Below are 26,244 nucleotides of genomic sequence, written 5' to 3' on the forward strand. Positions count from 1 at the left end.
CCTGCGGCCTCGAGGACGACTCCCCTCGGCGGCCACGCTGAGTGCCTTCGGGGACCAGCAGCTTGACCTTCGGGTGAGACGCAGTGTGAGGGGATCCGGTCAGTCCGCACCACCCGTGGAGGCGGGGACGAGGAGCTGAGCGCGACCCCGAGGAGACCCGAGGTGCCCGCGGTCTTGGTTCCGAGAGCGCACGCCGCGCGCTGGGGGAACGCGCCTCAGGCTTCAGCGCAGCGAACGCCAAGGACGCAGGTGGTTTCCTCAGATGTGCCTTTCGGGGCGCTTCAGCTGCGTCGGCTGTTGACACCCCGATTTGAACGAGGAGACCTGGAGAGAGGGGCGCCCCCTCATCCTCCAGCGCCGAACCCCCCGCGCGCGCGCGCGCGTGTGCCAAGCGGTCTCACCCGCCTCTGGCGCGCGTCCAACTGGGCTTCCCGCGACGCTGGGGCAGCGCCGGCTGCGTGAGGGGGCGTGTCCCGCCGGCTGGCCCCGCCCCCTCCCGGCGCGGCCCAATGGGACGGCGCCCCCGGCGGCCCCGCCCCCGGCCGTGCCCGCGCGCCGGGAGCCCAGGGTCTGGGCAGCCCGCCGCCAGGCAGCGGAGCAGCGGCCGGCGCTCGGGTCTCGCCTGCGGGGTTGGTGTCCTCTGCTCGGCATGGCTGGCTACCTGCGGGTCGTGCGATCGCTCGGCAAGGCGTCGGGCTCCGGGCCGGCGTGGGCGCCAGCCGCCCTGACGGGCCCCAACTTGCAGGAGCAGCCGCGGCGCCACTGTGAGTGCCCAGAGTCTGGTCCGGGCGGGCGGGCGGGCGCGCTCCGGGCTCCGCGACGTGGCGGCCTCCGGGCGGGGGGCCGGGGAGCGCGATCGGGCCGCTCGCAGGCCGGGGACCGCGGGTTTGGGCACACAAAAGAGCGGGGGGGGGGGGGCGGCCTCGCTCCGCGGCCCCCTGCCCCGACTTCCCAGGCCGCGCCAGGCGCAGCGGTGGGGACTTGAAGGACGGTGGCAACTGGTGGCCCGGGCGATGCCAGCCCTGCGGCCCTGCGCGCGGGGGTTGGTGGGGGGGGGGGCGGGGGGGGGGCTCGGGGCTGCCTCGTGCACCCGATGTAACTATATGGAGGTGCTGGGGGTGTCCCGGACCAGGAGGGGATCCCACCCGCGCTGGCGGGAGACGAGCAACCGAGTGGGGGCCGGAGCACCCCGCGAGCTGTTCCTGCTCAGACAAAGGCGGGAGGGAGGAGGCATCCACTTCCCGTTCCTTTTCAGCCAAGCGCGCTGCAACCCCTCCTGGCTGCCAGGCCCTCGTCAGCTATTTTTGGAGCCTTTTCTGCGACAGCTGGAGAAGCGTGCTTTTCATTCCCCCCCTTTGTTTGGACTCCCCCCCCCCCCCACCCCCCTTCTCCTTGTCGCTGCACTTGAGGCTCCATCCCAGGCCCTGTCCTTGGCTCGATTTGCCTTTTCTCGCCGGGCCGGCTCCTGCGCTGCTGCTCTTGGGCCCTGCCCGGCTCACCCATGCGGGGACTTTTGTTCACAGCTAATGTGGTGGTACCCTTAGCTCCCGGCTCAGCAGAGGAGACAGCGGTCGGGTCCTGGCAAGCAGGACGTAGCCTGGACCTCCATGATCCACGTAGGCTGCCCCTGCTGGTATGTGGGCACTACCTGCACCCTGGCTCTCCATCGCCCGGCTACAAACAAACGGCAGGGAGCAATGTAGGTCCCTTGGCCCTGTCTGATGCCTGTTGTCATGGAAACCCCTATCCTCACCTGGCCAGGAGCCCCCTTGGGGTGAGCCAGGAGAGTGAGGAAGAGGGGGTGGGGTTCAGGCAGCCTGGCTCTACAGCCAGTGTAGGTAATCTTTAACCCGGTGTGGGAGCAGCTGACTAGTGTTGGGGCCCCAGCACACACACCCCCACCCTCCCCACCAACTTGCCAAGGAGAAAGGGGCATTTCTGCTTTTGAACTTCTAGGATCTGTCTCTAAAGGGTCAGCGCCCCCAGTCCCAAGGTTCCAGGTGCCCCCAAACCAAGTTTCCCATAGGCACCACCTTCAGCAAAAGATGGTGCAAGTTATATGCCCACCCCAATTCTCCTTTTTATTCTGCATTGATGATAATTTTTTTTTTTTTTTTTTACTTTTTAAAAAGAAAGAAAGAAAAAGGAAAAGCCTGGCCTGTGTGGCTCAGTTGGTTGGGCATCATCTGGTCACCAAAAGGTTTGGGTTCGAGTCCCCATCAGGCAGGGGTTTCAGGCTCAATTGCCAGTAGGGGGCGTGCAGGAGGCAGCCAGTTGATGTTTCACTCTCACATCGATGTTTCTCTCTCTCTCCCTTCCTCTCTTTCTAAAAAATCAATACAATATATATTTTTAAAAAGAACCCCACCCCCTCCACACACACAAACAAGAAAACAAAGCACCTTAGGGGCCTGAATTGTGGTAACACATCAAAAGAGCAGGCGGCTGCAGGTCCTTCCGGAAGTTGGGTTATTCATGGGAAGAATGCCTGGTGTTTGAGTTGGACGTGAGCGTATACGATTCTGACCTCTGCTAGCTTGGTACCTGGCCACGCTGGCAGAGACAGCGTAGTTGGCATTCCCCTTGATGACATAGAAAGAGTATTTTTGGGTTAAAACACCTTGTGTCTTTGCTGCCTGGTGAGGGGAAGGGGGCGGGGCTCAGGCAGTCTGGCTCTACGGCCAGGGTAGGTAATCTGGCAGATCCCCACACGTGTCTCTTTCTAGTTTTGCAACTCATAGGCCTTCAGCGACCGATCCTGTGGTTCTGATTAGAGTTTGGGGATGTGACGGTGGGCTGTGGGGAGAATGACTCATCTAGCCTTCCCCTGTTCCATTCCTAGTCGGGGAACTTCTTAATTTTCTCAGCTGCCTTTTAACTCTTCAGATCTTGGTGACTTGCCTGTGCTCAGAGATTCGAGGGAAATTTTTTTATTGACAGTTCAAGGTTTTGCAAACCTAGTAGAGTTCTTTTTTTAAAAAAAATACTTTTTTATTGATTTCAGAGAGGAAGGGAGAGGGAGAAAGAGAGATAGAAAGAGATGAGAGAGGATCATGGATCGGCTGCCTCCTGCAGGCCCCTTCCTGGGGGTTGAGCCTGCAACCCTGGCATGTGCCCTGACCGGGAATCGAACCCTGACCTCCTGGTTCGTAGGTCCACGCTTAACCACTGAGCCACGCCGGCCTGGCTCCGTGGCGTTCTTACTTGCTCTCCACTGAGCCATGTTCCAACCACATCACATAAGGCAGGGGTCCTCACACTTTCTAAACAGGGGGCCAGTTCCCTGTCCCTCAGACCGTGGGAGGGCCGGACTATAGTTTAAAAAAAAAAAAACTATGAACAAATTCCTATGCACACTGCACGTATCTTATTTTGAAGTAAAAAAAAACACAAAACGGCAAAAAACACCCGCATGTGGCCCGCGGGCCGTCGTTTGAGGACGCCTGAGCTAAGGCCGCAGCTGCCTCTTCAGAGCTGTTTTGGGTGGTTGTGTTTAGGTCCAGTGGGTTTTGAAGAAAAGCCTCTCAGGAAAACCCTGTGGGTCAGCCACCGTTGAGCGTCAACCCAGGAACCCGGGGCCTGTCCCCAAATCCCGTCTGGGAGGCTGAGGCCTCGTGTGCTGATTCCACTTAGGGGATGAGCTGGAAACTCCCGCACCCCGATTCCTGGAAGTTGGACTCCGTGGCCTGCCCTGGACTCGCCTCTTCCGTAAACCCAGGTGGAAAAAATGCCAGCCGGTGGCAAATATTAACACACTGTGAATCGTGAGCTTCTCCATGGCCTGGCGGGATTTCCACTGTGTACGTTTTTGATGGTCTGGTGCTGTGTGGCAATGCATCCCAGGAGAGGGGGCGGGGGAAGCACATTCCATCCAAACGGGGGGGTGAGGGCAGGGCAGCAGACCCAACTGACCAGACCTTGACATTCATTCATGCCTTCAGCAAATACTGTGCTTCTACTGTGCAAGGTGCTAGGGACAGAGCTGGGAATAAGAGGCCCAGATGCCTGCCCTTCATGGAGCTTAACTTCTAATGCGGAGACAGATAGTAAACAAGGTTGAAGTAGGCTAATGTGACAGATGCTAACAGGAGAGCAAGTATGCAAGGAAGGTGTGTATGAAAGTTTTTTTTTTTTTAATATATTTTATTGATTTTTTACAGAGAGGAAGAGAGAGGGATAGAGAGTTAGAAACATCGATGAGAGAGAAACATCGATCAGCTGCCTCCTGCACACTCCCTACGGGGGATGTGCCCGCAACCAAGGTACATGCCCTTGACCGGAATCGAACCTGGGACCCTTGAGTCCGCAAGCCGACGCTCTATCCACTGAGCCAAACCGGTTTCGGCGTGTGTGAAAGTTTGGGTAGAAGAAATGGCGTTTCGTTATCTAAGGAAGAGTGAACTGCAGGGGTCAAGGTCTCAGTGGTCGGCAAACTGTGGCTCGTGAGCCACATGCGGCTCTTTGGCCCCTTGAGTGTGGCTCTTCCACAAAATACCACGGCCTGGGCGAGTCTCTGTTGAAGGAGTGGCGTTCGAAGAAGTTTCAGTTTAAAAAATGTGGCTCTCCAAAGAAATGTCAATCATTGTGCTGTTGATAGTTGGCTCTGTGGACTCGTGTGTTTGCCCACCCCTGCTCTATACCATTGCCTGTGGGAGAAGCAGAGAGGAAAGCGTGTGTGCGTGAGGGTGGCTCAGAGTCCATGATGGTGAGCGACAGATGGGCCAGGTGGTGGGGGCTGGGAGGGGCTTGCAGGCCATTTTTGAGGACCTCGGCCTTTACTCTGACTGAAAAGAGAGGCTTTGCAGGATTTTGAGAGGAGTGTCATGACCTGCTTTGCTTAAAAAAAAAAAAAAAAATAAATAAATAAATATATATATATATATATATTGATTGATTTCAGAAAGGAAGGGAGAGGGGGAGAGACAGAAACATCAATGATGAGAGAGAATCATGGATCGACTCCCTCCTACATACCCCCTCCTGGGGATCGAGCCCACAACCCGAGCATGTGCCCTTGACTGGAATCGAACCCGGGACGCTCCAGTCTGCAGGCCAACGCTCTAGCCACTGAGCCACACCAGCCAGGGCTCCTCCTGCTTTGCATTTTAGAAGGAGCACTCTGGCCTCAGGGACCTGGTCGGAGGTACAACCTGGCAAGAGAGGATGGTGGCTGGGAGCCGAGTGGTGGCTCTGGGGGAGGTGAGAAGTAGTTGGATTCTGGATGTATTTGGAAGAAGAGCCAGTAGGGCTTTTTGATGGTTTGACTGCGGGTGTGAGAGAAAGGGAGGAAAATACTAGAATGTCTTCCGAAATTGCTCCCGGCATTGGGGCTCCTTGTTCTGCTGGTCCTGCTGGCCGAGCACGGGTAGGGATGCCGTAGAAGCAGTTGTCTTGGGGGTGGCTGTCATTCCGGGTACCTGGAGCCCTGAGCTTGCAGCAGCAGGCAGATCCTGAAAACCGGGGATGGGTTTGGAATCCTTACTTGGGCCCGGCGGGTGTGGGTCAGCCACCGTTGAGCGTCAACCCAGGAACCAAGAGGTCGCAGGTTCAATTCTCGGTCAGGGCACATGCCTGAGTTGCAACTCGATCCCCAGTAGGGGGCGTGCAGGAGGCAGCCAATCAATGATTCTCATCATTGACTAGAGGCCCGGTGCATGAAAATTCGTGCACTGGAGGGGGGAATCCCTCAGCCCGGCCTGCCCCCTCTCACAGTCCGGGAGCCGTCAGGGGCAGGAGGCAACCCGGCGATCAGGGGAAGGTGACGCCCCCCATCACACCTCCTCTGCTGCTGCCACTGCCGGCAGTGCAAGCCTCGGCCAGCCCTGGGCAGCTGGGGGGCTGAGCACTGCCATCTTTGAGGGTGTGACATTCAATTAGCATATTCCCTCCTTATTGGCTGTGGGTGCCGCCATCTTTGTGAGGGCGTGAGGGTCAATTAGCATATTCCCTCTTTATTAGATAGGATGTTTCTATCTCTCCCTCTCCCTTCCTCTCTGAAATCAATAAAAATATATTAAAAAGAAATCCTTGCTCGGTGTTGGGTGCTGGGAGCCCCACCCGGGGAGGACAGTTGGCCTAATGGACCTCCTGGGACTGCTGTCATTCCATCCCCACACCCTGGCCAAGAGGACGATGTCTGTGCAACGTCTCATCTGAAGGTTTCATGGTGTCCCCTGGAGGCATTCGGGGAGGCCCAGCCTCTGTTCCTTGGATTTCAGGTTGCCTGTTGCCACTTGTCTCCCTTGGGGGCACATGATGGGAGTGTCTCCACCATATTTGGCTGAGCAACAGCCGAGGTCTTAAACTCCCATGCCTGGGGGCACTCTGCGGGACACGTGGTAGGCCTGGCGTGGAGAGAGAGGCCGCCTCAGCCCAGTCCAGCCCATCCGGGTCTTGAGCCAGCACGGGCTCAGCGTGTGGATGCAACTCATTCTTCAAGAGAGGCTGGATTTTTTTTTTTTCTATTCTTAATTTATTTTACTTTACTTTTTAAAATTAAAAATGTTCTTTTCTTTTTTTAAATATTTTTTATTGATTTCAGAGAAGAAGGAAGAGGGAGGGAGAGAGAGAGAGAGAGAGAAACATCAATGATGAGAGAGAGGCCCTAGCCGGTTTGGCTCAGTGGATAGAGCGTCGGCCTGCAGACTGGAAGGTCCCAGGTTCAATTCCGGTTGAGGGCACATGCCCGGGTTGTGGGTTCAATCCCCAGTAGGGGGTGTGGAGGAGGAAGCTGATCAATGATTCTCTCTCAACATTGATGTTTCTCTCTCTCTCTCTCTCTCTCTCTCTCTCTCTCTCTCTCTCTCTTTCTCTCTCTCTCCCTCTCCCTTCCTCTCTGAAATCAATAAAAATACATATTTTTTAAAAAATGATGAGAGAGAGAATCATTGATCGGCTGCCTCCTGCACACCCCTTACTGGGGATTGAACCTGTAACATGGGCATGTGCCCTTGGCCGGAATTGAACCTGGGACCCTTCAGTCAGCAGGCCCGACACTCTTATCTACTGATCCAAACCAGCTAGGGCTAAAAGCTTTATTTTCAAATACAGTTTGTATTCAATGTTATTTTGTATTTGTTTCAGGTACACAACATAGTTGTTAGACAATCATATACTTTACAAAGTGTGCCCCCTATTTCCAGTCCCCACCTGGCACCATACATAATTACAGTATTATTGACTACATCTCCCAGGCTGAACTTTACATCCCTGTGGCTCTTCTGTAACTACCAACCTGTACTTCTCAATCCCATCACCAGAGAGGCTGGATTTTTATGTAAAATCTTCTAAGGTGTTTATTTCTTTTTTGGACTGGTTTAATTTTTTTTAATTGAGTCTTTATTTCTTATGTTTTACTAGAGGCCTGGTACACGAAATTCGTGAACAGGTAGGGTCCCTAGGCTTGGCCAGCAATCAGGGCTGATCGGGGCCTTCCAGCTGCCAGCTGGGGCCTTCCTTAGTTCCGTGCTGCCCCCTGGTGGTCAGCACATGCCATAGGGAGCTATCGGTCTCCCAGTTGAACTCCTGTGGGGACAATTTACATATTAGGCTTCTATATACACTGAGTGGCCAGATTATGATGATCTCTGAATGCATAATAATCTGGCCACTCAGTTTATATATATATATTAGAGGCCCTATTCATGAATTTGTGCATGGGTGGGGTCCAACCAGCCTGGCCAGGGGGAGGGGAGTTGGGCGGTTGGCCAGCCTGTCTGCTGGTCGAACTCCTGGTCGAGGGGACAATTTGCATATTAGCCTTTTATTATATAGGCTATACACTGAGTGTCCAGATTATTATGCGTTCAGAGATCATCATCATCTGGCCACTCAGTGTATATATAGATTGTACAAACGCCTAACAAAAATTTCCATTTTTAAGTCTGCAGTTCAGTAGTGTTCAGTGTATTTACATATATTGTCCAACCAATATCCAGAGGTTTTTCATCTTGCAAAGCTAAAACTTTATACCCATTAAACAGTAACGCCCTACTCCCCCCACCCCAGCCCCTGGCAACCACCATTCTGCTCTCTGTTTCTATGACTTTGATTCCTTTAGGCACCTCATAGGAGGCGAATCTGTCTTTCTGTGACTGGCTTGTTTCACTTAGCATGATGTCCTTAAGGTTCATCTGTGTTGTGGCATGAAGATCGCGTTCCTTTTCAAGGCTGAATGGTATTCCATTGCATGTACGTTCCGCCTTAAACATATCATGTTGAAGCTTACTGGCCTTCTGAGTAAGGTACAGACAGGGATTGTAAAAAGCTTAGCTATTAAATCCTTACATATTTAATACTGCTTCTAATTTATCATAGGAGTTGCTTCCCAAAAATGTTAACATGAAAGAGTGTTTAGCCCTGGCCGGTTTGGCTCAGTGGATAGAGCGTCGGCCTGGGGACTGAAAGGTCCCGGGTTCGATTCCGGTCAAGGGCATGTACCTTGGTTGCGGGCACATCCCCAGTTGGGGGTGTGCAGGAGGCAGCTGATCGATGTTTCTCTCTCATTGATGTTTCTGGCTCTCTATCCCTCTCCCTTCCTCTCTGTAAAAGATCAATAAAATATATTTAAAAAAACACACACAAAAAACAAAACATGAAAGAGTGTTTGGGAAATAGGGCAATGTTTTTTTAGAGAGAAAGGAACATCGATTTGTTGTTCCACTTATTTATGCATTCATTGGTAGATTCTTGTATGTGCCCTGACTGGGGGGTTGAACCCGAAACCTTGGAGTACCTGGAGGACACTTTAACTAACTGAGCTACCTGGCCAGGGCTGCAATGGTAAGAGATACAAAGTGAATTTGCCTTTGTGCAATTTGAAATAAAAGAACAAGTAGCAAAAGCTGTTGGGGTAGGTCCTAGATCACTAGTGGAGTCACTTCCCTTTTTAGTTTTAAAGCAGGTCCATCCATGGTTAAGGGGTGAGGAGCCCAGGTTTAAAAACTTGGAATCATGAACATTGTTCAACCTTGAGGAGGAAAATTTTCCTCAACTCTCCTGGATTAGCTTCCGAGTCCTGTTCTCTCTCTTTTTTTTTTTTTTTTTAAATATGTTTTTATTGATTTTAGAGAGGAAGGGAGAGGGAGAGAGAAACATCAATGAGGAGTGAGAATCATTAATCGTCTGCCTCCTGCACGCCCCCTACTGGGGATCGAGCCCGCAACCTGGGCATGTGACCTGACCGGGAATCCAACGAACTGTGGCCTCCTGGTTCATAGGTCGACAGTCAACCACTGAGCCACACCAGCCGGGCCTGTTCTCCTCCTGAAGGTCCACGCCACATCTGGCTTGTTCATTCACCCGTTGCTCCCCACTCTTGGCTATTGCACGTAATGCTGCTATGAATATGGGTGTGCAAGACCCTGCTTTCAGTTCTTCCAGATATATATCCAGAAGTAGGACTGGTGGGTCACATGGTGATTCTAGTTTTGTTTTTTGTTTTTTTTTAAAATATATTTTATTGATTTTTTACACAGAGGAAGGGAGAGGGATAGAGAGCTAGAAACATCGATGAGAGAGAAACATCGACCAGCTGCCTCCTGCACACCATCCACTGGGGATGTGCCCGCAACCAATGTACATGCCCCTGACCGGAATCGAACCTGGGACCCTTCAGTCCGCAGACCGACGCTCTATCCACTGAGCCAAACCGGTTTCGGCTGATTCTAGTTTTTGTTTTTAAATATATTTTTATTGATTTCAGAGAGGAAGGGAGAGGGAGAGAGAGATAGAAACATCAGTGATGACAGAGAGTCATTGACCCACTGCCTCCTGCACACCCCCTACTGGGGATTGAGCCCACAACCCAGGCATGTGCCCTGACCGGGAATCGAACCGTGACCTCTTGGTTCACAGGTCAATGCTGAGCCGCTGAGCCACGCCGGCCAGACTCTAGTTTTTAATTCGTAGATCCAATGGCACCGTATGGAACTGTTTTCTGTAGCAGCTGCACAAGTTCACATCTCACCAGCAGTGCACAGGGTTCCAGTTTCTCCACATCCTGCTTTGGTTCTCATCACCGTTCCCAGCTCCTTGACCTTGATAAAGGCGCTGCTTGCTGTCTCCTCGTGACCTGTGGGTCTTCCCTGCCATCCTCACTCCTTGGGGGCGGGCGCTGTTGTGTTTTAGGTGTTTGAGGAAGAGGCGCTTAGTATCTGGTTGTAAGTAAGCGGGGCCTGTGGTCTCTGAGGGTTGGACTCCCATGTGCACTGCGGTGACCTTGACATTCAACTCCCTCACGGAGGAAGCGTGGTGTCCACAGCCCACGGGCCGCCGGCATGAGCCCACCACGTGTTGACCTGTTGTCTTCTGTTTGTTTGTGTGTTTGTTTTTTGACAGTAGCCATTCTAAGGGGTGTCAGGTGGTATCTCATTGTGGTTTTGATTTGAATTTCCCTCATGATTGGTGACGGTGAGCATGTTTTCACGAGCTTGTTGGCTTTTTATCCATCACTTTGGAGAACTATCTATTCAAGTCCTTTGCCCGATTGTTTTTTTGGGTTATTTTGTTGTTACAATCTCCTGGTTTTAAACTGTGGCCACCAATGAATACTTAAGAAAAACACTACGGCCCTAACCGGTTTGGCTCAGTGGATAGAGCATCGGCCTGCAGACTCAAGGGTCCCAGGTTCGATTCCGGTCAAGGGCATGTACCTTGGTTGCGGGCACATCCCCAGTGGGGAGTGTGCAGGAGGCACCTGATCGATGTTTCTCTCTCATCGATGTTTCTAGCTCTCTATCCCTCTCCCTTCCTCTCTGTAAAAAATCAATAAAATATATTTTTTTTAAAAATCAATAAAATATATTTTTAAAAAAAAACACTACGTGGGTCAAACAGAATGAGCCTGCTGCTTTGGTAAAGGCGCTGCTTGCTGTCTCCTCATGACCCGTGGGTCTTCCCTGCCATCCTCACTCCTTGGGGGCGGGCGCTGTTGTGTTTTAGGTGTTTCAGGAAGAGGCGCTTAGCATCTGGTTGTAAATAAGCGGGCCCTGTGGTCTCTGAGGGTTGGACTCCCATGTGCACAGCTGTGCCCTTGACATTCAACTCCCTCACGGAGGAAGCGTGGTGTCCACAGCCCACGAGCCGCCGGCATGAAGTCCAACACTTGAATGGAGCTCACATGTGCGACCTTTAGGACTGGCCCCTGAATGAGTCTCTCCTTAGGGATCCTGATTCGGGTTCAATATGTTCTTTAAACATTGGGCTGGCTCTCCTCAAATGAACTCACAGGAAGTGCCCCTAAAAATCAAGGTCGCCCTGCCACAGCCCAGGAGACTTTCTGCAGGTCCTCAAACCTGTTCCATTCAAGCTTCAGACCAGAAAGGGTGAAGGCATGCTGTAGCCTGGGCCCCAAATCCCTTGTTCTCCAGGGAGTGAAGTCTTTCCAGGCTGTGTTGCTTTCTGCTTTTTCGTGTCTGACTCACAAGGGCATCTGAGGCTGCACTTGAGCAAGGGATCTGCGTTCCCTCCTGTCTCTGAATAATCTCTACACTCTCTCTTTTTTTTTTTTTTTTTTTGAGGAAGGAGGGAGGGAGAGAGGGAAGACACATAAATTTGTTGTTCCACTTATTTATGCTTTCATCGGTTGCTTCTCGTATGTGCCCTGACCGGGGATCGAACCCACAACCTTGGCGTATCGGGACCACGCTCTAACCAGCTGGGCTCCCACCCGGTTGCAGGTTTTGCATAGATGTGATTGTCCTGCTGGGCAGTCACTGATTCCTCCAGGCTGCGGGCGGAGGGATGTTCTGGTGCTGGGGTGCCCCTCTCAGAGGGTCAATAAGCCTCCTCCAAGGCGGCCTGCACTGATGAATTAGATGGGCTGTTTTCTTTTCTTTTTTAATATATTTTATTGATTTTTTACAGAGAGGAAGGGAGAGGGATAGAGAGTCAGAAACATCAATGGGAGAGAAACATCGATCAGCTGCCTCCTGCACACCTCCTACTGGGGATGTGCCCACAACCAAGGTACATGCCCTTGATCGGAATCAAACCTGGGACCTTTCAGTCCGCAGGCCGACCCTCTATCCACTGAGCCAAACCAGTTAGGGCTTTCTTTTCTTTTTTAAAAAAAATATGTTTTTATTTTTATTTTTAGAAAATATATTTTTATTGATTTTAGAGAGGAAAGGAGAGGGAGCGAGAGATAGAAACATCAATGATGAGAGAGAATCATTGATCGGCTGCCTCTTGCACACCCCCTATTGGGGATCGAGCCCGCAACCCAGGCACGTGCCCTTGCCTGGAATCGAACCTGGGACCCTTCAGTCCGCAGGCCAACGCTCTATCCACTGAGCCAAACCAGCTAGGGCATATTTTTTATTTTTTAAATATATTTTATTGATTTTTTACAGAGAGGAAGGGAGAGGGATAGAGAGTTAGAAACATCGATGAGAGAGAAACATCCATCAGCTGCCTCCTGCACACCCCCTACTGGTGATGTGCCCGCAACCAAGGTACATGCCCTTGACCGGAATTGAACCTGGGACCCTTGAGTCCGCAGGCCGACGCTCTATCCACTGAGCCAAACCGGTTAGGGCGAAATATGTTTTTATTTATCTCAGAGAGGAAAGGAGAGGGAGAGAGAGAAACCTCAATGATAAGAGAATCATTGATCGGCTGCCTCCTGCACGCCCCCTACTTGGGGATCGAGCCCGCGACCCCGGGCATGTGCCCTTGACCGGAATCGAACCCGGGACCCGTCAGTCCGCAGGCCGACGCTCTATCCACTGAGCCACACCAGCAGGGGGCTGGGCCATTTTCTTGAGTTTTCCTGGGAATGCACTTCCCAGAGTGTCGGTTTTTCTCGAGTCAGAATTTCCTTGAAGAGCTTCCCTGGCTCCGATTTCCCCTCCGCCCTCCCCCTCGTCCCGTCTTGTGATGCTTCTCTGGCAGGACTGGCCGACCCGAGCCACTCGGACCTGTCCTGAGTTCCCTTCCCAGGTGCCCTCAGCCCGTGTTTCCTCTCCTGCAAGGTGCGAATCCTCCTGTTTCCAAACTGTAAGCCAGGAGCCTCAGCCCACCCCCCCCCCCCCACATTTAAAGTGGAGGTGATGATACTCCCCTGGGGAGGAGTGAACGGAATCATGTAAACGGTGGGGGACACTGTCCGGGCCCCGGAGGAGGTGTTAATACAATCCCTCCTCATTGCAAGTTAGTCGGGTTCTCAGGTTGCAAGCAACAGACCGAGTGAGTGACAGGCCGAGTGGGAGAGGCTGTTATGAGAAGGACGCAGGGAAGCCCTAGCCGGTGTGGCTCAGTGGATAGAGCGTCGGAACTTCCGGACCGAAGGGTCCCGGGGTTCGATTCCGGTCAAGGGCATGTACCTCCTCGGTTGCAGGCTCCTCCCTGTCCTGGGCTCGTGCAGGAGGCAACCAATCGATGTGTTTGTCTCACATCGATATTTCTCTCCGTCTTTCCCTCTCTCTTCCACTGTCTCTAAGAGTCGATGGAAAAAATCTCCTCGGGTGAGAATTTAAAAAAAAATAAAAGGACACGGAAGCTCGTAGAACTGCGTGGATTGGACTAGAGGGGATCCTGGGCCGCCCTGGGGAACCCCGGGACAGCCTCTCCTGATGGGCTGCTGGACAGGGCGGCCCCGGCTGGCTCGGGGTCTCTGCCTTCAGATCCCCAGGGAGGAGATCTCACTGGCCAGGCTGGCTGGCCATGCTCAGTGCGGGGGTTCAGGTCCCCCGAGCTGTCCGAGAGCTGTTCCTGGGTGTGAACGCTGGGCCGCTGGGCCTGGCTGACCACTGCTCTCCCCTTGGGGGGGGGGGCTCCCTCCCCTTCCTCCCCAGGGGCCTCATGCAGTGTCTGTGCCCCATCCTAGATGCCGACAAGAGGATCAAGGTGGCCAAGCCGGTGGTGGAGATGGACGGCGATGAGATGACCCGTATCATCTGGCAGTTCATCAAGGACAAGGTAGTTCCTTCCGGAGTGGGGGGAGCTTTCCCCATGGCCGGCCGGGCTCAGCGCTCCGCCCCGCTTCAGGCGCCCCCATCACCTGATGCCCCTGTCCCCTGGTGGGTGGCCACAGTCCTGTTTCCCTCCTCCTCCCACCCATCCTTCCGCTGTGTCCAGACCACTCGTGCGTGGTTCTTGGGATGTCTGGCGGCGGCCCGGGCCTCCTGCTGGTGCCGAAGCCCGCGTGTCTCAATCTGTGTGCAAATTCAGGGCTGCCCCTGTATCCTGTCCACCTCACCCCCTCTGTCCCGACGAGCTGCCTCAAGGGGTTGAAGGAGCGCGGGGATGGTGTGGGTGCAGCTGTGCCTGGAGTCACCTTTTCTTTTCATTTATTTTTTCATTGACTTCAGAGAGGAAGGGAGAGGGAGAGAGCGATAGAAACATCCATGATGAGAATTATTGATCGGCCGCCTCCTGCACGCCCCCCACACTGGGGATCGAGCCCGCAACCCGGGCACGTGCCCTGCCCAGAATCAAACCGTGACCTCCTGGTTCCTAGGTCGATGCTCAACCACTGAGCCACACCGGCCGGGCCGGAGGTCACCTTTTCTGAGTGGTTCGGGGATGTCCTCGTGAGTGGTGGCTGTGGTGCCCTCTGTAGGGCAGGGACGTGTTTGAGCCACCACAGCCCGTGGTTCCCAGGGTGGCTTCTTGGCTTCTCCAAGTCACTGGGTTCTGCCTGGGAGAGTGTGTTGTCCACGGGAAGACCCCACAGTTTACCTATGTTCCCAAGGAGAAGGTTGAGAAGCGCCATTTCTGATGGGGGAGACGAGGGAACCCACCATGTAGGGGTGGGGAACTCTTTTTCTGCCAGGGGCCATTTGGATGTTTATAACATCGTTCATGGGGCCATACAGAATTATCAACTTAAAAATTATCCTGCTGTGTTTGGTCAAACATTTGATTAAATCACCCCTAATGTCTTGGCAGGGCCAGACCAAATGATTCCGTGGGCCTTATACAGCCTGCAGGCCAGATGTTCCCCATCCCTCGTTTGTTTGTTTATTTATTTATTTCAAATATATTTTATTGATTTCAGAGAGGAAGGAGGAAGGGAGAGGGAGAGATAGAAACATCAATGATGAGAGAGAATCATTGATTGGCTGCCTCCTGCACACCCCCTACTGGGCATGGAGCCCGCAACCCGGGCATGAGCCCTGACCGGGAATCGAACTGTGACCTCCAGGTTCATAGGTCAATGCTCAACTACTGAGCCACGCCGGCCGGGCCCGACCTCTGGTTTAGAGAATAGCGATGCACTTGGGGTTTGGGGTTTGGCTGAGTTGATGGGCCATAGCAGGGGCATACGGTCCATGCGAGGGGATGAGCCCTCTGAGGGGATGCCGGCCTCTCTCCAGAGCCCCCGCCTCCAGCCATCTTGGTCCAGGCCCCACCCAGGAATGGCTGACTCTCGCCTTCCGCTGCGCGCTGCCCCTCCCTCTGCTGGCCTTCCCTCGTCCCTGCCCTGACGGAGTGTCCCCTGCCGCAGCCTGCGCATGCCCCTGCGTCATCGTATCCGGGCTGACGCCTTGTCCTGGCCTCTGTCTCTAGCTCATCCTGCCCCACGTGGACGTCCAGCTCAAGTATTTCGATCTGGGGCTCCCAAACCGTGACAAGACTGACGACCAGGTCACCATCGACTCGGCATTGGCCACCCAGAAGTACAGCGTGGCCGTCAAGTGCGCCACCATCACTCCTGATGAGGCCCGGGTGGAAGGTACGGGGGGGGGGGGGTATGAGGGGTGGGTGGGCTGGGGCGTGACCCCAGTCTCCCTGGGAATGCCTGGGGGACAGTGGTCCCTGTTGATGGGGTTGGGGAGGGGCAGTGAAGGGGCTGGCTTGAGCTTCCGCAGTGAGGGTGTGATAGAGCCGAGACCAGAATCCATTCCCTGCTCCCAGGCCAGTGGGGTTTCCGCTGTGATGTGTGGCTGTGGCCAGTGGAGGTGCCATTGGTGACAGGGCGTAGGAGGAGGAAGCCGATGCTGGTGCTGTTACCGCGAGAATGGCTCTTGGGGGTGGCCGCCCCTCTGGCCTCCTGGACTGTTTTTTGCTGGCAGGTGGACAGAGACACCCGGGCCACCTCTCTCCGGAGGAGGACTGTGTGCCAGGCCTGTATTCTTCAGGGCCTTGGGGGCCCCGGGGAGCGTGACTAGCGTCCTGCCACGGTCTTGGCGTTGCAGGTCTACCCCTGCCCCGGTGGCCATCCAGGGGCCTCAGCGAGGTGCCCCCGACCAGGCTTGACTGGCTGCTGTCCCTGGTCCTGACCGCCGGTCCCTGGTCCTGAGGGCTGCTCTTGAGGCTTCCGTGAAATGACAATGGTGTGTGGATAGAGCGGCCAGGTTTGGAAAGGCCAAGAAAGGGTGGTGTAGCCCTAACCGGTTTGGCTCCGTGCATAGAGCGTCGGCCTGCGGACTGAAGGGTCCCAGGTTCGATTCCGGTCAAGGGCATGGACCTTGGTTGCGGGCACATCCCCAGTGGGGAGTGTGCAGGAGGCAGCTGATCGATGTTTCTAACTCTCTATCCCTCTCCTTTCCTCTCTGTAAAAAAAAATCAATAAAATATATATTATTAAAAATAAAAAGAAAGGGTGGTGTAGGAGTTTGCTTGCAGAGTTCTGTCCCCCTAATTCCGGCAGAATCAGGGACCTAGAAGGAAGCATTTGAGACACCCTCGGCCAGGCCTCCTCCTGTCTTTGGGGTGTACTGGCCTTAAGGTATTTGGAATCATTTTATTTATTTTTCAATTTTATTTTAATACATTTTTTATTTATTTTAGAGAGGAAGGAAGAGAGAGAGAGAAACTTCAATGATGAGAGAGAATCGTTGATTGGCTGCCTCCTGCATCCCTCACACTGGGAATGGAGCCTGCAACCCGGGCATGTGCCCTGACCTGGGATTGAACCGTGACCTCTTGGTTCATAGGTTGATGCTCAACCACTGAGCCATGCTGGCCAGGCGGAATCATTTTAGTGCTAAGCTCTTCTTCTCACAAGGTTTTCTTTTTTTTTTTTCCTCCCGAACCCTGGGATGTATATACCCCCATTTTCTGGATAAGGATGTTGAAGGTCACAGTCTTGATAACTCAGGCGTGGCCCTGCGATTAGTGGCAGTCCTGGGGCCAGAACCAGGGCACCCGGGGTGAGGCCGTGTGCGGCCAGGGTTCGCCGGACGAAGCTACTCGTCCCAGTGCCATGTGGGAGTCACAATAGTCAGACCACGTGCCAGGCACTGTTCTAGGCACTTCATGTATGAGTTCATGTAATCCTCACAGCGATCCAAAAGATTAGGTATCTTATCACTACTTTCTTTTCTTTTTGAAAATATTTTTTTTATTTCAGAGAGGAAGGGAGAAGGAGATAAAAACAGCAATGATGAGAGAGAATCATGGGTGGGCTGCCTCCTGCACGCCCCCTACTGGGGATCGAGCCTGCAACCCAGGCATGTGCCCTTGGCCGGAATCGAACCTGGGACCCTTCAGTCCGCAGGCCAATGCTCTCTCCACTGAGCCAGGCCGGCTAAGGCTTTATGACTACTTTCATGTTGTAGCTTGGGTTAGACCTCCTCACGAGACTCACAGTCAGAGGTGGAGTGGACCCTGAAGCCAGGCAATGTGGTTCCAGGGCCCACACATTCACACTCTAGACCAGTGGTTCTCAACCTTCCTAATGCCACGACCCTTTAATACAGTTCCTCATGTTGTGGTGACCCCCACCCATAACATTATTTTCGTTGTAACTTCATAACTGTAATTTTGCTACTGTTAATGAATCGTCATGTAAATATCTGTGTTTTCCGATGGTCTTAGGCTCTATAGGTTGAGAACCACTAGCAGGGTCGCCTAAGACCATCAGAAAACACAGATATTGCCCTGACTGGTTTGGCTCAGTGGATAGAGCGTCGGCCTGTGGACTGAGGGGTCCCAGGTTTGATTCCGGTCAAGGGCATGTACCTTGGTTGCGGGCACATCCCCAGAGGAGGGTGTGCAGGAGGCAGCTGATCGATGTTTCTAACTCTCTATCCCTCTTCCTTCCTCTCTGTAAAAAATCAATAAAATAAAATAAAAAGAAGAAAACACAGATATTTACATTATGATTCATTAACTGTAGCAAAATTACAGTTAGGAAGTAGCCACAAAAATAATGTTATGGTTGGGGGGCACCACGACATGAGGACCTGTATTAAAGGGTTGCGGCATTAGAAAGGTTGAGAACCACTGCTCCAGACTCTTCCCCGGAATCATCTGTAGGACCCTCCCCTGGCTGCACTCTTGCTCGAGTTTCAGATTCTGGCTGGAAGGTGGGGGCTGTGGTGGGGCCACTTCATCTCTGCTCCCCTAGAGTTCAAGCTGAAGAAGATGTGGAAGAGTCCCAACGGAACCATCCGGAACATCCTTGGCGGGACTGTCTTCCGGGAGCCCATTATCTGCAAGAACATCCCCCGTCTGGTCCCTGGCTGGACCATGCCCATCACCATTGGCAGGCACGCCCATGGCGACCAGGTGGGCCGAGGCGGGAGTTGGGCTCTGCTGGCCCGGACCGCCCCCCATCTGGGAGCCGCAGCCTGAGCCACCCTCTCGTCTCTGCAGTACAAGGCCACGGACTTTGTGGCTGACCGGGCCGGCACCTTCAAGATGGTGTTCACCCCAAAGGATGGCAGCGGTGCCAAGGAGTGGGAGGTGTTCAACTTCCCTGCTGGCGGCGTGGGCATGGGCATGTACAACACGGACGAGGTGAGGTGGGCACAGAACCTGAGTTCCTCTCCCCCAGCCTGGCCTTTCTGCTCCCGGCTTATCTCTGCCAGCTCCACTGGTTCCCGCCAAAGTTCTAGCCTGAGTCACATGACCACCTCTGAGCCAATCACAGAGGCCCCTAGAGAGAGAGGGGAGGAGCTCTGATTGGATAAGCCAGACACACAGAGTCTAGAGACAGATCCCATCCCAGCCATCTGGTCTCAGAATGGCAGAGCGGGGAGGTAGCTTTCCAAAACAAAGCTGGGGGACTGGGTCCTCCCAGAAGTTGGGATGGGGGAAGCTGGGCCAGCAGAAACAACAGATGCTTGCTGAAGGTGGCTGGATGAACCCAGATTGCAAGAGGGGGTCGTGGGGAGGGAAGGGGTGCCATCCCGGGTGGGGCCTGGCCCTGGGGGGGGGGACCATGCCAGAAACCCGTCTTTCTCCCTGCAGTCCATCTCGGGTTTTGCGCACAGCTGCTTCCAGTACGCCATCCAGAAGAAGTGGCCGCTGTACATGAGCACGAAGAACACCATCCTGAAAGCCTATGACGGGCGCTTCAAGGACATCTTCCAGGATATCTATGAGAAGTAACAGCCGCTCCCTTTTATAAGATGCCCCAGCCCTCCCTCCTGGTCCCCCCCCCCACCCCAGCCCTCATCCTACCCGGGAAGGGCGCTGTCCCCATGCATTTGGCTCAGGAAGGGATCCCCAATCTGTCAGCCTTCCCGCCTTCCCCCCCCACAACAGGCCCCCTCTGCTTCCAGGCATTATAAGACCGAGTTCGAGAAGAATAAGATCTGGTACGAGCACCGGCTCATTGATGACATGGTGGCTCAGGTCCTCAAGTCTTCAGGCGGCTTTGTGTGGGCCTGCAAGAACTATGATGGAGACGTGCAGTCGGACATCCTGGCCCAGGGTACGCCGGGAGCATCCTGCTCCCTGTGGGGATGGGTCCTTCGGCCTCTCTGGCCGAGGTCATTTTTAGACCCTTTGGGTAGATAAGGTCCTCTAGTGTAGCAGCAACTCTCAGGCTTGCCGGCTGGTTGCACGGTCCCCTGTGGACAGCAGGGGGCAGGAGCTCCCTGGGAGCTGAGTGGTTTGGACCGGTGTATTACTAAGGCTGTCGTTGGAAGAGGAAGGAGGACCCGGGACTTCAAGTTCTCAGGGGCTAGGCGTGTTGACCCTGAGGTTCCTGCCCAGGGAGGGGCCGCGTGACTAGGTTTGGCTCCCATGGAACCAAATGGGATTGAGCAAATGGGGTGCTCTTTATTATTATTATTTAAAAAATATATTTTTATTGATTTCAGAGAGGGAGGGGGAGGGAGAGATAGATAGATACATCAATGATGAAAGAGAATCATGGATCGGCTGCCTCCTGCACGCCCTCTACTGGGGATTGAGCCCGCAACCCGGGCATGTGCCCTTGACCAGAATCGAACCCGGGACCCTTCAGTCCGCAGGCCAACGCTCTATCCACTGAGCCAAAACGGCTAGGGCGGGTGCTCTTTAAATTGCAGAGAATTTGATTTGCGCAGTAAACCTTTTATTTATTTATTTATTTATTTAATCCTCACCCGAGGACATTTTTGCATTGATTTTTAGAGAGAGGGAAAGACAGAGAGAAATATTGATGTGAGAGAAACCCATCGATTGGTTGCCTCCTGCACGAGCCCGGACCAGGGCCCGGGCCGGGGAGGAGCCTGCGACCATGGTATGTGCCCTTGACCGGAATCGAACCCGGGACCCTTCGGTCTGCAGGCCGACGCTCTATCCACTGAGCCGAACCGGCTAGGGCATGCACAGTACACCTTTCAGACGTAGGAGAATATGAGGGAAGATGGAAAAACCCTCAGCCCTAGAGTGTAAATCCGATTCCAGCAGAGAGGAACCGCGAGGAACCGCCCAGTGGGCTTACAAAGCTTTGAGACCTTCTGCCTGTCCATCGCAGCCTGGCCTCCGGCTTTATTTTGCCAAGTTCAGTGGCGATGCTCTCAGTAGAACGATTCCCATCTGGGCTGGCAGGATGAAAAGCCACCGCAGGCAAGAGAAAGGCATGACAGGGGACCCCTAAATAGATAAGGGATTGGTGCGTGGGAAGATCCAGGTAACCGTGGAGAAGGGACCCCCCCCCTTCCCCCTGGGCCAACAGCAAAACTTCCTGGACAGAGCATTTCCCCAGAGGACTTTTCCTTCCTTGGGACTTGACAGTTCTTACTTTGGTGCCGTGGGGACCTGGGCAACAGAAAAGCTTCACACGTGGATTTGGGGAGCATCGGGAACATATCACAGAGCTTGCCAGGAGCCGGCAAGAGCGGCCGATAAAGCGGTCGCTGGGAAGTGATGCCAGCAGGCTTTCTGCCTTCTGCGCCAATGTGCCTCCTGGCGCAGAACTCTGTGGGCTCTTGGGCCCCGGGGGGGGGGGGGGGTGGGCCCGGGCTGTGGGACACCTGGAGGTGGGGCCACAGACACAGGTGTTCCACTTCCAGTTCACTCTTTTGCAAAGCAAATCCCCCCTTTTGCAAAGCAAACGAGATTTGCAGAAGGGTGAGTTTGAAATGGAAAACCTGTATATGCTAACCGGCCAGCTCTAGCCACCTGCCCTGGGCTGGGCCCTGGAGTCCCACGACCAGGGTGTGGGCAAACCGGAAACAGTGCCTGCCCTCCCAGGGTGGGCGTAGTCTTCAGTTGAGTGACAGCCAGAAGGCAGGTGGGCTGGCTCCAGGTTACCCGAGGAGAGAGGCGCCCACACTCAGAGGAGGCCCTTCCCACCCTGCAGGCTTTGGCTCCCTGGGCCTGATGACGTCCGTGCTGGTCTGCCCCGACGGAAAGACCATCGAGGCTGAGGCCGCTCACGGGACAGTCACGCGCCACTACCGGGAGCACCAGAAGGTAAGCGCGGGGAGCGTGCCCCACGGGCTGGGAGGGCGGGCCTGGCCCTGTCGGTCCAGGGGTGGGAAGCTGCCTCCAGGTCGCCCCCTTTGTTGGCCTTTTGGCTCTTAATTCCCCCGTGCCCCCTGTCCCCAGGGCCGGCCTACCAGCACCAACCCCATCGCCAGCATCTTCGCCTGGACGCGAGGCCTGGAGCACCGGGGAAAGCTGGACGGGAACCAGGACCTCATCAGGTGAGCGCAGGAGAGGGGCGGCGCTGGCCCCGGGGCAGGTCCTGGGCCGGATGCTGCCGGGCCCAGGTCTCACTCTGCCCCGCCCCCTGCAGGTTCTCCCAGACCCTGGAGAAGGTGTGCGTGCAGACAGTGGAGAGCGGAGCCATGACCAAGGACCTGGCGGGCTGCATCCACGGTCTCAGCAAGTGCGTGGCCGGGGAGGAGGGCAGAGCTGGGCTTCGGGGGCCTCGGGGGCCAGTGGGCAGAAGCTGAGGGACCCTTCTTAGGGGCCCCCATCTTTTTTTAACCTTTATTGATTTCAGAGAGGAAGGGAGAGAGAGAAACATCAATGATGAGAGAGAATCATTGATCAGCCTCCTACTGGGGATTGAGCCCGCAACCCGGGCATGTGCCCTTGACCGGAATCGAACCTGGGACCCTTCCGTCTGCAGGCTGACGCTCTATCCATTGAGCCACACTGGCTAGGGCGAGGCTCCCCATCAGGAGCCTGGGGCAGGACAGGTCCACAGCCCTGAGGGATGGCTCGAGCCAAGCTTCCCAGACCAGGCCCACTGAGTTGGTCCCCATCCACCTGCTCCGGTCCCCATCTCCCAGCATCTCCCAGGAGACCTTGTACCCCGCGGCCCCATTCACCTGCAAAAGAACAGGCAGACCTTCCCAGCCTCCCGCTGATTCTGCTGCGGCCCCTGGGTGGTGGGCGGCTGGGGGGGACCTGTGACCCGCAGGTGGCCTGGCCACACCTCCCCACGGGGCAAGGGGGGGGGGGTGCTGCCATCAAGATGCCCAAGCTCAGGCTCTGCCCCTCACGCGAGCGGTGTTCTCTCGGCAGCGTGAAGCTCAACGAACACTTCCTGAACACCTCGGACTTCCTGGACACCATCAAGAACAACCTGGACAAAGCCCTGGGCCAGAAGTAGGGGGCGGCGAGCCCTGGCCCTGGACTCTCGGAGGGTGAGCCTCAGCCCTCTCAGGAGGCCTTTCTAGGGGACATTTTTTTTATAAGCGACAAGTTTCCCCCAGTCTCTGCGTTTCCCCTGGCGGTGGTGACGTGAGGCAGGAGCCGTGTGTTTTACCTCAGCCCGTCAGTATGTTCCGCATACTGTAATTTATATCGCCTTGGAACACGTGGTGCCATATTTAGCTACTAAAACCTCTTCACAAAGCTGTCTGCTGTGTCTGTCCCTCGGGAGGAGGCAGCTGGGACCCGGAGGCCGAGGCCATCAGAGGGCGGGGCTCCACAGGGCTCGGGCCACAGGAGGTCTGTCCCAGGCTCCATCCAGTCGGGGGTCCCCGTGGGGGGAGGGGACCAAGCAGGATTCTACAGGGGGCCACCCGAGTAGCCGCTGTGACTCTGGGGTCGCAGGCCTGTGGGTTCCCCCTGGAATTCCCTAGCATGGTTCCTGTCTCATTTGGGGGTCATCACGTCTCCATAGATTCAGGCTGTATTTTCCTTTTTCTGTCCGGTTTTCACCTTCTAGACATCTCCAGACTCCTTGCCCTTTTCTTGGTACTGAACACAGGCCCCCCCCCTTGGCAGCCGACTCTGGTTTTCCACTCACAGCTGCTGGGGGTTTGGGTATGGGGTATGAACAGGGCCCCAGTGGGGTCCAGGACACTGAGCCGCGGACTTGAGTTCATCTCCTCAATTCTCTTTCTTTTTTTCTGTTTTCACATGTATGTTTTTATTGATTTCAGAAAGAGAGAGAGAGAGGGAGAGATAGAGGCATCTGTGATGAGAGAGAATCATTGATCACCTGCCTCCTGCACGCCCCCTACTGGGGATCGAGCCCACAGTCCCGGCATGTGCCCCTGACCTAGAATCCAGCCGTGACCTCCTGGTTCATGGGTCGATGCTTAAACACGGAGCCACGCCGGCCGGGTCACCTCCTCCCTTCTTTAGCAAAACTGGAAAATTAAAGTTAGCACATTTCTGTAAAGCGACATAGATCCCATTTACAGGGCTGTTCTAGTACACTTTTGGTGTTAAAATGTCCGGGGAAGAGTTTGTACCATGTTCACTTGATAAACAAATAGTTGGCCATCCTAAGTCCATTTCCCACGTGTTGCGGGGGGACTCTCAGAGCTCCTGAAACCCAACAGTTGGGGACCTTGGTAGCTTTGAGATGGGCTGTAGCCACACACAGACGCGCACACACACACACACACACACTGGCGCCCCCTTCTGTCCCAAGGACCATCTTCCTAGGTCTGGTCGGCAAACTGCGGCTCGCGAGCCACTTGCAGCTCGCCAGCCGCGGTTTGCCGCTCTGTTGACTAATGAGTTTGCCGACCACTGACCTAGACTCTGGATTCCAATAATTACAGGCTGTTGTTGTTCCTTGTGATTAAGCCCCTATCCCAGTGGTCGGCAAACTCATTAGTCAACAGAGCGGCAAACCGCGGCTCGCGAGCTGCATGTGGCTCGAGAGCCGCAGTTTGCTGACCACTGTCCTAGGTCATCGCCGTGGGCCCCCAGGGCCGTGGGGAGAAAGGCTGGCGCGCTCCCTCTGCGAGGCCCAGCTCCCGGGGCGGGGGGGGGGGGAAGGATTGGGGTTTCCGGCCCCGCGTGCCCATCGGTAGCAAAGGGCTCAGCTTGGCATGGTGAGCTGGCTTCTGTCCTGGGCCCTGCTGGTGGGCAAGGAGGGGAAGCCGCTCTTCTCTGCAAGTGGTGGGAATTCTGGGGCCTTGGTCTGCCTCCTCCCCCCACCCCCCCGTCCCCTCACCCCTGGCTTGGGCTTGGAGCAGCTCCCTGGGGGTGCCGGGCTCTGCCGGGGGCTCACTCTGGTGGGTGCGGAGGATGGTGTGGGTCTCCTCCAGTCCCCAGAGAGCAATGCCTTGCTGGGAAGGGCTGCAAAGCTTTTTTTTTAAAAAAATATATATATATTTACTGATTTCAGGGAGGAAGGGAAAGGGAGAGATAGAAACATCATGAGAGAGAACCATGGATCGGCTGCCTCCTGCACGCCCCCCGACTGGGGATCGAGCCCACAACCCGGGCACGTGCCCTGACCGGGAATCGAACCTTGACCTCCTGGTTCATAGGTCGACGCTCCACCACTGAGCCACACCAGCTTCGCGGGCTGCAGAGCTTCGTTAGGAGTTCCTTCCGGGGGAGTGGGGAGGGCCGGGTCCCCGAGAACCACGGGAAGAAGCACCCGCAGCCGCCGCGCTAAAGAATATCCATTTATTTATAATTATTGCTAGGTAAACTTCTCTTTTAAACAGGAACATAAAAACACAGTAGGGCTTTGCACAAGTGGGAATTTCTAAACAGTCGGTTTGTATACACGTCAAAATAAGTTAGAATGGAGTTCATCCAGGAGCTTCCACGTCCCCCGGGGGGGCCTCACACCGCCTTTGCAAAGGTTGGGGGCGAGGGGTGAGGACAGGAGCCTTGCCAGACCACCCCCCCGCCCCCCCACCACCCCCCCAGCTCAGACCGCGAGTTGTGCTGTCCCCCTCTCTTAGCTTCGCCCAGGTCCAAGGCACAGGGCCGGGCGTTCAAGTATCGCACTCGCAGAGGCCCGGCCCTTCTCCCTTGGGTTTCCAAGGCCACTGCGCTGGCGGAGGGGGGAGGGGGAGGAGGGGAAGGGGGAGGAGGGAGGAGGAGGGAGAAGAGGGGAGGAGGAGGGGAAGGAGGAGGGAGGGAGAGGAAGAGGAGAGGAGGGAGGGAGGAGGAGGAGGAGGAGGACGGAGGAGGAGGAAGAGGGAGGAGAAGGAGGGAGAAGGAGGAGGAGGAGGAGGGAGGGAGGAGAGGAGGAAGAGAGAAAGAGAAGGAAGTAGAGGACGGAGAAGGAAGTGGAGGAGGAGGAGGGAGAAGGGAGTGGAGGGGAGGAGGAGGGAGGGAGAGGACGTGGAGGAGGAAGGAGGAGGAGGGGGAGGAGGAGGAGGAGGTACAGGGTTCTTTTTGGTACCAGGGGAGAAAGACGTCGTGGGAAGAGGTAGTTTGCAGGGATGCTGCGTCTCAGCAGGAGAAAACGTCTTCTACAGTGATGGGGTCACTGCCACCTGAGGGTCATCGTGGCGGGCACCTGGGCGCCAGGGGGCCGGGGGTTCTGGAGAGCCACACTTGGGGCGAGGCCCCCGCGGCCCCCAACTTCTCGTCTGTTGCTTCGTGTGAGCTGCAGCAGAGAAGGAGGGGCCCCTGGCTGCCTGACCCCCGAGGCTGCCGTGTGCTCCCCGCAGGCCTGATCACAGCCACCCTGAGGCCCCTCCGCTAAGGTACAGCCTTGGAGGGGGCTGCATTGCAAAGCGGTCCCCCACCCCCAGCTGTCCCCCCCCCACACCTATTTCCTGGGCTGAAGTTGGTGGCTTCACCTCCTTCTGGGCCTTCGGGGACAGCCCTGCCCGCCCCTCCCCACGGAGGCCTCCGGGGGGGCCGTGGGCAGGGGTCTGGGTGCCCTGGTTCCTGAATGTGCTGTTTCCCTGC

At 55.3% G+C, this 26,244-nt stretch overlaps 1 protein-coding gene across 1 annotated transcript; it reads left to right on the forward strand.

Annotated features, from left to right (window-relative positions):
• Window positions 1-554: 554 nt before the first annotated feature.
• IDH2 (isocitrate dehydrogenase (NADP(+)) 2) lies at window positions 555-24,007 on the forward strand. The gene is made up of 11 exons (XM_079764115.1): window positions 555-764; window positions 13,829-13,920; window positions 15,514-15,679; window positions 18,299-18,459; window positions 18,547-18,690; window positions 19,144-19,280; window positions 19,458-19,609; window positions 21,470-21,582; window positions 21,718-21,815; window positions 21,908-22,000; window positions 22,645-24,007. Exons 1-11 carry the CDS (start codon window positions 650-652, stop codon window positions 22,730-22,732), a joined length of 1,359 nt encoding a protein of 452 aa, XP_079620241.1. The 5' UTR covers window positions 555-649; the 3' UTR covers window positions 22,733-24,007.
• The last annotated feature ends 2,237 nt before the right edge of the window (window positions 24,008-26,244 follow it).

The sequence above is a fragment of the Cnephaeus nilssonii genome (assembly GCF_951640355.1).
Source record: "Cnephaeus nilssonii genome assembly, chromosome: 24".
Taxonomy (NCBI): Eukaryota; Metazoa; Chordata; class Mammalia; order Chiroptera; family Vespertilionidae; genus Cnephaeus; species Cnephaeus nilssonii.